Source organism: Asterias rubens, chromosome 10 (genome assembly GCF_902459465.1).
Source record: "Asterias rubens chromosome 10, eAstRub1.3, whole genome shotgun sequence".
Taxonomy (NCBI): domain Eukaryota; kingdom Metazoa; phylum Echinodermata; class Asteroidea; order Forcipulatida; family Asteriidae; genus Asterias; species Asterias rubens.
Window position 1 is genome coordinate 5,682,762 of NC_047071.1, and position 14,051 is coordinate 5,696,812.

At 37.4% G+C, this 14,051-nt stretch overlaps 1 protein-coding gene across 2 annotated transcripts; it reads left to right on the forward strand.

Annotated features, from left to right (window-relative positions):
• Positions 1 to 4,544: 4,544 nt before the first annotated feature.
• Positions 4,545 to 13,108, forward strand: LOC117296068 (aristaless-related homeobox protein-like). Of its 2 annotated transcripts, none has more exons than XM_033778935.1 (3): positions 4,545 to 5,125; positions 9,423 to 9,772; positions 11,337 to 13,108. In XM_033778935.1, exons 1-3 carry the CDS (start codon positions 4,762 to 4,764, stop codon positions 11,958 to 11,960), a joined length of 1,338 nt encoding a protein of 445 aa, XP_033634826.1. In that variant the 5' UTR covers positions 4,545 to 4,761; the 3' UTR covers positions 11,961 to 13,108. The 2 variants fall into 2 exon arrangements, with proteins under 2 accessions (XP_033634826.1, XP_033634827.1); XM_033778936.1 differs by having other exon boundaries at positions 9,426 to 9,772.
• Positions 13,109 to 14,051: the final 943 nt, after the last annotated feature.

Here is a 14,051-nt window from a genome sequence, read left to right on the forward strand (position 1 = left end):
TGAGATGGAAACTAGCTGAGTACGCACCAAGTCAGCCGCAAAGCAGCAATTACGAGTTTTTCGGTAGGATGTGCTCAAAGGTTGTTGTTGTTTTTGAGGGTTTTGGGGGTTTTTTTGGTGGGGGGGGGTTAGGGGGATGGGGGTCAAGCTTTCATTTTGCAGGGGATTAGCTGCATTCCATTCCCAAAAACTGTTTTAGAGCGGTCTGTGTAGACTTCAGACAAACAATAATCCTCTTTAAATGTTTTCGACAGGTTGAAATCGAATTGTGTGAATTAAGGAGGAGGTCCACTGACAAAAAAAAACACTTTTGAAACTTCTGAAGATTTGATGTAATGAGTTTTCTTAATAATGTTCTCAAACACATAAAAGTAGCATTTTTCTTACGAACTATACTGGAAACATTTAAACTTTTTATGAGTATATTTTTTTATTCCACTAAAAGACCATATTGAATAAATCCATCCCACCATTTCCTTGCTTGATATAGTGCTGCAACCCTTCTCTTTTGGATAATCACAGTCCAGTCAACCTCTTCAACGTATACAGCATGCGGGCATCAAGAAAATCCTGAAGCATCATACAGCACGTTTACTCACACTCGAACGCTTCCCTTTCAAGTCATTAAAACAATGACATCAATAATAATATAACCAGCTGGCACGCGCCAGAGACACGATTCCACCACAAAGAGATTTGATTGGACCTTTAGATTCAATTTGAACATAAAACCCCCAACATGCGTCTACCCTCATGTTTCTCAATTGAAGGAGGCATTGATATACAGCAACAGCACGCAGCTTGTAAATTGTACTAAATATCGTCTATTGGTTTTGCAAAGATGCTGGTTGCTTCAAACAGTCAACTCCAGCGTGGTCAGCTGTCGTACAATTTATTATATTTGTATTACTTGGATGAAAATGGAAAAAGGGTAGCAATATAGTGAAAACTGATTCTACTGGTATGACCAAACATTCTTTGAATCGAGAGTAGTAATTATATCAATATACATTTTCTGTTATTGTATAATTTGCATGGTGAGTGTGTTGAAACAAATCTTTAGGAACTGAACTGAACTATGAACTGAATAATTATCGGTAGGGTTTTCAACACTACATTGTATGCTTGTCACTCAGGGTACGTTTCGTAGTCTATTTTAGAATGATTTTCTCTTCCACATACAGTCCATTGGTGAAGTCTCCCAGAAAGTATTTAAAACATTTGCCAAAGTGTTCGATTGTTTTTGTTTAGATAAATCTTCCAAGAAGAGAACTCCGCAAACTCCTACACTATAAACGCCAAGCTGGCAACAAGTTATCTTTCTCATACAAAGGTTTAACGTCTATGATTATGAAAAACACAATTAGTCAATACAAATGTCTATCAGTAACTAGCCGACAAAACATATTATAAAGTTATAAAGTGAAATCGGCGATTAGCTTGGCTGGATTTGAACCCACAACATTGTGATTACAACCACTTGGCCACAGTGACCACGGCAGTTTCTACGTGATGCCTTTCACCATAGTGTTATGATTAATATGTGGGTTCCTTTCTCCACGTCCTTTGTCGTAACAGAGCAACGCCATTGCTCGTTTTGATTTCATTCCCTAATCAGAAATGCTATTATTTTATAATTGGTTGATACATCAGGCTGTGTGTTTTTCTCAATCTTCAAACCAATCGGGGACTTAAAACAACTTCAAAGGCCTATCTCCCCTCGATATACCACAAATAGTCACAGTGAAATGCTCACGCCTAAAAAGAAGAAATTAGTCGTTTTTTCATCGAAACAAAAGGGGAAACAAAGTCCCCAGTTGGAAAGTATACAAAACTAATGGGAGTAATTGCCTAAAAGCAAACAAAGGTGGGACATAAAATCGGTTGCCCTATTGCGGGTGTTTCAACACCGAGGACTTTAACAATAGTCACACAAGGACAGTCCTCGGTAGCTTTGTGTACAAAACCAATGGGGACGTCTGAAACAATGGGAAAACAAAGAGAGGTCCTCTGTATGTATGTGCAGGTGGGTGGGTGGGGGTGTGTGTGTGTGTGGGCGGGGGGGGGGGGGCACCTGTTCCACAAATTTACCACCCATCAGGCTGTGCTTGTATCAGTATTATTAGTGGCTTTGCTTTCAGAAAATTTAAAATTAGCGTCCAGTGTTTAATTTAAGGTTAAGTGATTTTAAACAATGCGGATTAGACCAACAACTATCTTCCAAAGCTGAACAAAACTATGGTGCTTGGCACAGGCCGGTCTTTGTGTCTAACCGGACTGTTGGTTGTCACTACTGGCTGATGGTGATAGGGAAATGGCCGGTGGGTATAGTCTGGTTTACGGCTGAGCAGGTGGTATTCCATCTAAACCAGCAGTACCCGCTAAAACCCGTGTTTAATAGTGACCCTCGTAAAAAGACAGCTTTCTTTAATTAGATCCCAGTGTGACAATGGAATTACAATAGGGCATGCGCAGATAATAATCATAATCATAAATACTAATGAAGTATTTATAGAACGCCATGTGTAAGCCTCAACGCGCTTTATAGTAAAACAATGAGCAAAAGCTCAATATAAAAATTGTAATGAATATTAAGCGAATTTTAAGCAAAAAAGCAAACGTTAATAAACAAACTAACACTGTATACATGTTACTGTTAATTAAATAAGTTACATAAATGCAAAGACAACACACACCAAACGCCCAAAAAGGGTAAAAGGGGATAGGATAACAACAACAACAACAACAGCAACAACAACAACAACAACAACAACAACAACAACAACAACAACAACAATAACAACAACAACAATAACAACAACAACCGAAGATACACCCCAACAAACATACAAATAAACGAACAAACTTACAAACATCCAAGAAACAAACGAAGAGAGAGAAGGGTAAAGTAACATTCTGCGATTACAAATAATTATTGCTTTAAAACTGCGCATATTATTTTATGCTCCTTTGTCACTATTCTTCTGCTCCTTTAAACTGTGCCATTTTCGTCATAATGATGTTGGGATATGACAACAGAATATCAAAATCTGAGGATTTTGTTACCATGGTAACCGTTGTTGCTTGCTCTATGATGGAGTATATGGGTTTTGCTCATCCTGTGGGCAAATGACACCCTTATATGCCCCTTGAGGGGTACAAAACACCATGTACACACTGGGGGGGGGTCCTGAAACAGACTAGATACAATGGTCACCCCCCCCCCCCCCCACAACCTCCGCTTTATAACAATCCTGGATCCGCGCCTGATTAATCTTAACTTGTAATGACGAGAAGAGGAGCATGAAACAATAAGTTTAGAATTTTACTTGGCATTTGCATTAATTTTGTTTTCAGTCTTACACTAACAATGGACCATCGTATAAATATTTGTATTTAAAATATTGACAAAAATCAGCACATTAAAAGCATTTGAAAAGGCACTCAATATAATTTTTAGCATAAAAACATAGTGAGAACCGGCTCCCTCTGAAGTATCACCGAGAAAGATGTAGTTTTCCACAAATTTGAGTTCGATACCTCAGAATTTTTAGGTCCCGAAATCAAGCATCTGAAAGCATACAACTTCGTGTGACAAGGGTGTTTTTCCTTTCATTGTTATCTCGCAACTTCGACAACCAATTTAGTTTAAATTTTTACAGGTTTGTTTTTTTATGCACTATGTGAGATACACCAAGTGAGTAGACTGGTCTTTGACAATTACCAGTAGTGTCCAGTGTCTTTAAAAAACGTACACGAAATTATGCCAAAACCAAATCCGTATACCGTTGTTTTCGTTTGGTGAAGACCTTCATGGATTAGTGTGGTTGGTGAAGACCTTCATGGATTAGTGTGGTTGGTGAAGACCTTCACGGATTAGTGTGGTGTTCTTTTCTCAAAATACTAAATGATGACCAGGATATTACTCTCTCAATTGAACTTGAAGCTTTTCATTTGAGGGTTAAAGGTTCCAATCGGTTCACTCAAGTTTAAAATGGTTTAAACATGATAAGGAAACTAAAACACTCTGTATATGCACTTTCCACATGATTATGAAATAAAATTAAATTAAAAGCAACAGAAAACCATATGTAGCCAATATAAATCGAATCGACTGACAGAGGTAATGATTTAGCTAATTTCAAATCGAAAATCAACGAAGTTTACCATTTTGCGGTAAAGTTTTGTATTACTTATGGTTTTCCTGGTGCCCCCAACTGAAATATTATTTCGCTGTTGAGTTGACTTTACAGCTTTTTAATTAAAATGAGTCAGTGCAGAACAAATGGCAATTGGAAACCACAGACTTTGAAAGAATGGTTTGTCACAAGTTGCAGGTAAGGTGGAGACTACCAGCATGTTTCAGTCACTCAGTAAACTAACTATTGAGTATAAACCACAATGTACACAGGCTCCGGTTATGGTTTAGCTACAAGGCGTGATCATCACAGGTTGCGAACAACGTCTGTGTCACTCCCTCCTATGCTCTCACGTGGTGTGATTGACAAGTCCTTGTATGCCCAGTGGTGAAGCTGGTGGTCGTACTCAACGAATTTAAGACGAGATGCTCTACACATTTTGGCATTTTCCTAAATAATTTGGGTTGACACCCAATAGATGTACGTAGCAGTGGGAAGGTAACTGAAACACAGAGATAGCGTTGCAATCCTACGATTCACTGTTGCATTTTATTTCCGATTAGTGGCGCAGAGGGCAGCATAACTCGGCACTACTCAAATTCAATCTAACTGCAACAATCATATGGACACACTAAACATCTTAAAAAGCTCAGCCCTAGTATTTACAACAACAATGGATGCTACTGTACCATCACCAGCTCTTTACCTTCACCGCCAAAGGCGCATTTCAACCGGTGTTGAGCCAGCCAAATCTGTTACAAGCCAACGCCACTCACCTACAAATTATTCCATAGATTTCATACTGGGAACAGACACTACGACAACTCCCAGTCCTTCCGGTTCGCCACGGGATGGCAATGCCGAGACAGCAGCCGTATTTACGGGCGGGCGCAGCTGGATGGAGTTCGCTCGATGTCCCCGGGAGGAAGAGAGTATGGACCGGGCGTCAATTTACTCCTCACACGAACAACGTTCACGATCTAAAGGTAAGGCTATTTCAGGGTATACGGCAGGAAAATTGTGAAGATAAAACTCCCGATACGATAAATTATAAGAGCAGGAACTTTACCATTGCATGCCATAGATCGATGGTTACCGTGTATCAAACAAACACACATAATTCAATATATTATACAAAATTAAATCAGACGAAAAATAAATAAGGTTTTCATTTTTGTTACCAAATAAAAAAAAGCTTTCAAATTATCTCCAGAGAACGATAAGTCACACGCAGTGCTCAATGCATTTGTTCCTGGTAATAATTACTCAACGATTTTTTACTAAAAAACTTCATGACATTAAATAATTTATTATACGTCAAACTAACGAGATTCAATAAATTAATTAATAGATTTGAAACTTTGCACGGTGGAAATACGATATGGAATTGTTTGCGGTGACACCATGTAATGACAATCTCTATGAGTTGGGGTGGTTCTGAGAACTGTTGGTTTCTTTTCAGAACCACCCCAACTCATTAGAGATAGTCATTACATGGTAATACTGCAAACCTTTCTTATCGTATTGGTTTCAACTGAACCACCCCAACTCAATAGAGATAGTCATTACACGGTGTTACTGCAAACCTTTCTATAAATTAGTTTTATACATACCTTATTATCATCTGACTTATAACTATAGTTCGGTTTTGCAATACTGGTTAAAAACATTGCACTTCTTTTTATCTGTTTGTGTATTATGTGTTTCCAAATACACTAAGCACTTGTGCTCACAAAATGCCTAACAAAAAGTGATAAATTATTTTAAGCGTTCTTCACAACAGTAAAAATCACTTACTTAACATTTCAAATTTGCAATGGCTGGCTATTAGGGTTAAAAAATGCACTTTGACGAATCCAAACATGTAAATCCTGACCTTAGAATACTTTTTGTGTTTGTGTGTAAAGCGCTTTGATCATTTCTTTGGACGCTATATAAGAGCTGGTTTTATTATTCACACAAGTTTTTATTGTTTTCTGACGGCACTTTATCAAATGTTCTTCATCATTTCACATTTAAGCCAAGTTATTATACAAATCAGTTGATGAATGTTAACAGCCTGATGTTTATTTGTCAACAAAGCCTGAAACAATTCAATTTAATCTTGTGAATCATGTACATATCCTGTTCAAATAAAACGAAATTATGTTGTGTCTCGCTTTATATAATCAGCACATCATCTATAGACACTTGTCACTCAGTCACAAGGCAGCATCTGTATCCAATATTATGATATCCAAAGTTTTAATCAAATCCTATAGTTTTCAATAAATGCATCAGAATAATCCGTCTTTGAAAATTCAGGTGGCTATACGTTTCGGAAAAAACAAAAACATTTTTTGGCGGTGGACACTATTGGTAATTTCTCAAAATAATTATTAGCATAAAACCTTACTTGGTAACGGGTAATGGGGAGAGGTTGATGGTATAAAACATTGTGAGAAACGGCTCCCTCTGAAGTGACTTAGTTTTCGAGATAGAAGTAATTTTCCACGAATTTTGATTTCGGGACCTCCCAATTAGATTTTGAGGTCTCGAAATCAAGCATCTGAAAGTACACAAGTTCTATTATTATCTCGCAGTACGACGACCAATTGAGTTAAACACGACACATGTTTGTTGTTTTATGCATATATTGGGATACACCAAGTGAGAAGACTGGTCTTTGAAAGTTACCAATAGTGTCCAGTGTCTTTAAGTTTGGATTCGAGCAACCTGGGCAAAGCATGGCAGATTGAGAAGTGCGCGATAATGTGGCAGAGAACAGTGAACACTATAATACACAGTTTGGTATTGTCTGAAGAAGCCTTTGGTCCCAACGCCCCCCCCCCCGTGAAAAAATTGCTCGTCTAGTTTATTGAATGTTCTGTAGGCTATACATCACATTACCATAAACATAATGTAAAATAACTTAGACAGTTAGTTAACTGGTTTCAAATCTTATATTTATTATCACTTCATATCAAAATTAATACCGTCTACTTATAATTGCTCATTGTGTGCCACATCTTATCATTTATACCTCAAAATTGTACATTAAAAATAAACAGTTCAATAATTGCCATGAATTGCTCCCACACGTTCCCCCCCTTATCATTATCTCGCGTTGACTTTTCCTGCCCGCACATCTTCAGGATAATTGTGTTTGTCTCGTTAGTAAAGATAGTGACCCTTGGTCGGTTACCAATACTGTATTTTATTGGACTTTTTCGACAAGCTAAAGTGATTGATTTGATTTATTAACGACGTCTCCCTCCGTCCAAAGATAAACAAAAGCAAATAAAAGTTGTTTTTCTTTCGGTTTGAACGCACGTTTACTTTCAAAAAGCGGGCAATTGATACAAAGTCTACATTGTACAAAGAGTGTTAACTTTTTGCGGGTATACATACCTTTTTTATATTTTAAACCACTTTCATTGAACCTAATAGCCTTCTCAAAGTTGTTCAGGACCCGACTGAGTGAGTGGACGTTTATTTTAAACGGACAAATTTGCACAGGTTGCCGATTGACAGCTTAGATATCCAGACACATATCAAAATGTGATAATAATTAAACCATGGATAATAAACATTTTTAAGCAGGTACTGCAGCCAACTTGTCAGCTTGTCGTTGGCGGGAAACGACTATAACAGCTGTAATTAAGAATTGCTCAAAGTGTCTAGTCTAATTTATGATCATACAAATTGTCTTTGCGTAAAGAAGGAAATGAACGAGGAACAAGATATGTTTTTAATTCATCACGTTGACAATAACAACAATTTCTACAAAACTACAAAATGGGTACAATATTTACAACCGCATCTTAATGTGTTCTGCTAGATTCAACCGTGGTGGTGATGGTATATACCGATTGAAATGGTTTCCCTGAACCACTTCTTTCCACCATGGCCCATAAGATAAGAAAGACCAAAAGACTAAGAAAAAAATAGTTGTACACTCAACAAAACATGAATAACCTTTTCAAACGTTGTCAACCATAGTGATCAGCCGAACACTGGACAAGTTTTGTTTTATCTTTGGTATTGGCCCTAATGGAGCAATAAGACATCTTGACAGGTTTCCCGTTCCATACCTCTTGTTGTGGTGTCTCCTTGTTACCCTATAGTTAATTTGAAGGTGTTCGACCATACACAGAGTCCCTGTCAGTATTGGTGATTGACAGTGGTCTAGGTAGTAGACGACAAAGAACAAACATGAATGCGTCTTATCATCAAGTCGATAATAGTACACAACAGACACCAATTAAACATAATAGGCTGAGTGCAATGTCCCGCCCGTCTTGGAGTCTTTCTATCCATTAACCTATTAGAGATGACAATGTGTGGATTTAGACCACAAAATAATAATGGTAAGAGGACCACTTTTAAATGGGAGGGACAACGCCAACGATTCTATTAACAATTCTATAATCACGCATTCCTTTGCCGAAGATTTAGAGGGTAAAAAGATGTCAGCCCACAACTTATTTTGCGAAACCCTTGCCAAGACTGCACGTTCGGTGCCCAAAATAAATCTCAAAATAAAAATCTATTCGCGATATAACTTCTTCTTTTTTTTCCTTTTTTTTTTTTTTTTTTCTTTTTTTTACAGATTTGAGGCCACAAATATATATCATATATATCAAATGAAATCTTTCTTACAGACATTGTAGAAATCCTTTATAAGCTGTAAAAGTTAATCCTATCTAGGCCCTTATTATTCTGCAAGTTAAATTATATCAAATTGCAAATCCGCAGGGTATATACTGCCCAGTCGACAGTCACCAGACAAAAAATAATGCGTTATCTGCACGAATCAAAATAATTTTCTGCAATATTTTCTCATCTAGGGTCTGCAGATATTAGAATTAGAAAAAGAATTTTACAAAACTATTGTCCGTTAGTAAACAACACACATGGTTAAATAACTACATGAACAGGTTAAAGTTTCTCAGACATTAATTTGTTCCTGATTTTTTGAGTTGTAATGATTTGTTTACGGGTGTTCTTTTAGGAGGAAGGGGTAAGCTACAGTGGGCTACCAACCTCAAGGGTTTTAAGCAACAACTTGAGCGTGTTATGTTTTAAACAGAAAAGCAGCTATTTTATTGTTTTTGGTTCGATTTACCATGTTAAAAAAAGATTATATTAAAAAACGTATTTATTTATAGCAACCCTATCAGTAAAAGGTGATTTCAAACTAAAGTAGAACGGTGCTCCCGTCATATTGAATCTATAACAACAACTGTTTTAGTATATCAGATTATATAATATGCAGCATTATTGTGTGCTTTTTGTCCCTAGCAGGCTCAATCGATATGAAGTTGAAACGACAAAACACCCGAGAAACGTTCGAAGACGAAACCCAAGATTCTGATGATCTGTCTGAGACCGAGCCTTCAACATCATCGTGTACCAACGCAGACTACCCTACCGATCAGAGGTCCCCAACAACCGGCGAAGAAGAGGACGACGATGGTTGCCTGCTGGACGGCCCAAGTAAGACGGGACGTAAGATCCGTCGTAGCCGGACCACTTTCACTACATTTCAGTTGCATCAACTCGAGAGGGCGTTTGAGAAGACCCAATACCCGGACGTGTTCACACGAGAGGACTTGGCAATGAGACTTGAACTAAGCGAAGCTCGTGTTCAGGTAAGCTTTCCTATTATAGGGAATTTGTTTGTACATATATAACAGTGGCCTCACGTTTCGATCCTGACAGAGTCTTTCCTCTCGAAGGTTTTTTATAATAATAACAATTAGAAAACAGATGCAATAAAAGGTTTACTTCTACACATGTTCAACTTTCCCCAACTGACTTTTCCCAGAATTTTTACATTAATAAAAATGCATCTTTGCCATTGACTGACAATTTAAAAACCCTTGTGCAGAAACACTTTGCAGACAAACAGAGTTACAATACAGTAACGCATTTGATGAAAACTAATTAACAGCGTGAATTTAAATGCATTTTTTGTTATCTTGGACCACAAACTCAAATAAAGAGTATATTCATAAGACAACTACCGTAAAGATGACGTGATGTCAGTCAGGCATTGCCTGATGTGCACCGGTTGCTAATACAATTATTATTATCTAATTACTGCAGCGTATGCAATAATTGAAAATGCTTATCCTATAATCACCGTTTGCGCTTTTACGCTCGATCCTTAAACATTACTGAAATGAATATTTAATCCCTTTTATTAGGCTGCAATTTTACTGCGTAATATGGTTATTGGGATCGAGCAATAAAAAAACAATAATTGGAAAACAAATTGGGTTTGTAATTAGAAAAAACACCACCATTAACTGGAATTAAAAAGCTTCTACTTCAATATTTTCAATTACTCGAGACACTTGTTCAACAGGCCTCGCTAATTGTGTCGTGTAAAAAACAACCTGCAAGTTTAAGCAATATAACCAATTACCAACTAATTACGATGCGTGGATAAGTGACTATAGTCTGTGGATAAGTCTGTGTACGTGTGTCACATTTAGTGAACACCGATCGCTCTATGTCTCACCAACCTTGTACTTTTACCGTATCTACAAATACATCAATAGTTTCAGTCACCACACTCACACCAACTAGCCCAACACAAATGCCATCTTAGAAATATACTGCAATGCATCTTGGGAAACCGAGTATAGTTAAACATTTACATCAAGCTGCCAACATAAATTCCTTTATGTTGTTATTGTTTGTTTGTTTAATTGATTTTCTCAGTTGTTTTTCTTTGTTTGTTGGGGTGTTTGTTTCTGTGTTTGTTTCTTTGTTTGTTTCTTTGTTTGTTTGAATGATCTTCCAATCAAGGGAACTCAGCAAACTCCCACAAAGGGATATAAACGCCAAGCTGGCAACAACCACTCTCTTTCATAAACGTTGGTTTAACGCATATAATAACGATTTGCACAAATCAAAAATTTATGATTCGGTAATTAGACGACAACATTATTCCAGTCATTGTGAAAACTAATTCATCGTGAAGTTTCTGTATTCAGTTTTTTAACAGCGTAAAATTCATGAATTAAACATCAGGTCTGTGGTTTTACAAGTTAAATCATCGTTGAAGACTACAAATAATTTTTATTTTTATGATGTCTGATATTCCTTTGATTTGTGTTTTTTTGACAGTTTGAAACTGATTTCGTTGTACAAAATAAACATGAGGCAACTCATTAATACCTTCTTATCCTTTGTTTATTATAATAGGTGTGGTTTCAGAACCGGAGAGCAAAATGGCGCAAGAAGGAAAAAGTTCTAGGCCGGGACAGTCCGATAGGTTTCTTTGGCCCACACCATCCCGTTGATTTCATGGGTCCTTTCAGTGTGGACCCAACCCTTCCACGGTCTGCCGAGAGGCTGTCCGCTTGGGCACTTCACAGCGGCCACGTCGGTAGAGTTAACTCAGGACTTCTATCCCATGTACCACTTCATCACGGTCTCGGACCCGTAGTCGGTGGTCATTTCTTCGGCCAGTCTCTCCCCGGACATCCCCCTAACCATCTGCATCCTCGACAGACCGCAGGGACTGGTTATTGGTTGCCCAGACCGCCCCTCATCACGGGCAGTAGTCCCTTGTATCCCATCAACTCCACCACACAACATCAGCAACAGCATCTGACAGTGCTACCCAACCTTCGCATTCCAGCACCACCTCTAAGGAGCGAAACGAAGGAGCTTTCCCCACCCGTGAAGAAACCCAACTGTGCTGGTTGGCTGCCGCTGGACAATCATTCATTAAAGAAACAGAGTATCGACACGTTGAGAAACAAGGCCAAAAATCATAGCCAGCTGTCCACAACACCACCAAACAATCAAATAATTAAACATTGATCAAACTTTTCCAGATGTCAACTAAGTGCCTTCACTGCGTATGAACCACGCAAAACAAACTATATAAAGGCAAAGTTTCACAGGACATTATGAAGATAAGGTCGTTAAACGGTCCTTTTTTCTTCCTTGAATTAAAAAAACTTTTGTTAGTGCAATATTACGATTAAATAGACATTGATACCATGTTTAGCTAAGTTGTGAATATTAAATACGTATATTTCAGAGAGACAGATGAACAATTATTTTAATGTGGGTATAGTGACTATATTTTTATCTGGATGTTATCTTGAGACCGGCACATAAACTATACATGACCGCCACGTAACAATCTGGTGGCCGCCACATAACTATCCAGCGACCGGCACATAACTATATGGTGGCCGCCACATAACTATCTGGCGACTGCCACATATCTGGCGACCGTCACATAAGTATATGATCTGGTGACAGCCACGTGACTATCCGGAGATCGCCACATATCTTGTGGCCGCCACATAACTATAAGGTGGGCGCCACAAACTATTCGTAGGCAGACCTATGTTTACATCCCGTGTCCAATTTTGTTTTTCGCCTGGCACTAAAAAGGGCTTTCGTGCATTTGCAGCTTCCAATTTCAGGATCTTTAACAAATTTTAAGTTTAACTTGAAATTACTGTTAAAGAACAGACCACTGTTAAACAAATCACTTTTATATATGAATCACAATGTATATAAGCAGCTGAACGAATATAAATATTATCCTATTATGGACGATAATTTGTATAAATAATTCATTTTCAATTGATAAGAATTGCTAATAAGTACTCAAAACACAATGTTGGCAACTATTTGTTTTTGTTTTGTCAAAATGATCTTATCTTTAATTCAATTGAAATCAAATATGGATTTTGATCCGTGTTAAATACAGTATGCAACTCGGCTCCTTGCCGGTTGGTGCCTTGAGAATATCAAATGAACTTAGTTGAAAGTACATATTAAACCAAAATATGAAGCCACTATTGGTGATTAAATACTCAAAACATTATAGCATAAAAACTTTCTTTGTAACGAGCCATGGAGAGCTATTTATATAGTATTGTAAGAAACGGCTCATTCTATAGTGACGTAGTTTTCAAGAAAGACGTAATTTGCCACGAATTTGATTTCGAGAACTCGGAATTAGATCTTGAGGTCTCGAAATCAACCATCTTAACGCACACAACTTCGTTTAAAGGCAGTGGACACTAATTATCAGCGTGAAACCTCACTTGGTAACAAGTAATGGGGAGAGGTTGATAGTATAAAACACTGTGAGAAACGGCTCCCTCTGAAGTGCCATAGTTTTCAAAAAAGAAGTAATTTTCCACGAATTTGATTTCGAGACCCCAAGTTTAGAACTTGAGGTCTCGAAATCGACCATCTAAACGCACACAACTTCGTGTGACAAGGGTGTTTTTTCGTTCATTATTATCTCGTAACTTCGATTGAGCTCAAATTTTCACAGGTTTGTATTTCATGCATATGTTGAGATACACCAAGTGAGAAGACTGGTCTTTGACAATTACCAATAGTGCACTTTCTTTAAGAAGGTTTTTTTTCTTTCATTATTTTCTGGAGAACTTCGCCGACCAATTGAGTTCAAATGTTAACAAGTTTGTTATTTTGTGCATATGGTGAGATACACAAAGTGAGAAGACTTGTCTTTGACAATTACCAATACTGTCCAGTGTCTATAAGATATAATGTGTCCTAATATCACAACCCAAATCGTAGCGTTGTTCGGTAAATTTTTGTTTTACTCCTCCATGTTTGAGTCAATAGTTTTCATTTTTGCAAGTTCTCTAAAATGGACCACAGCAATATAAAAGCCTAGAATATAAACTTTCAGCCTGGGTTTAAACCATTGAAACATGAAGTGATTTCCAATTTCCAAACATAAGCCCAATCAACAACTTTTGAAAAATTGTAAGTAATAAATTTGTAATAACATTGTAATATAATTATAATAAATACGTGTAACTTTATTGCTCAGCATTCTAGTATGTATGTTTCAGTTCATTTTATAATAATATTTTTAAAGTCTTTTTAGACTGCTTGAGAAGGGATAATGTT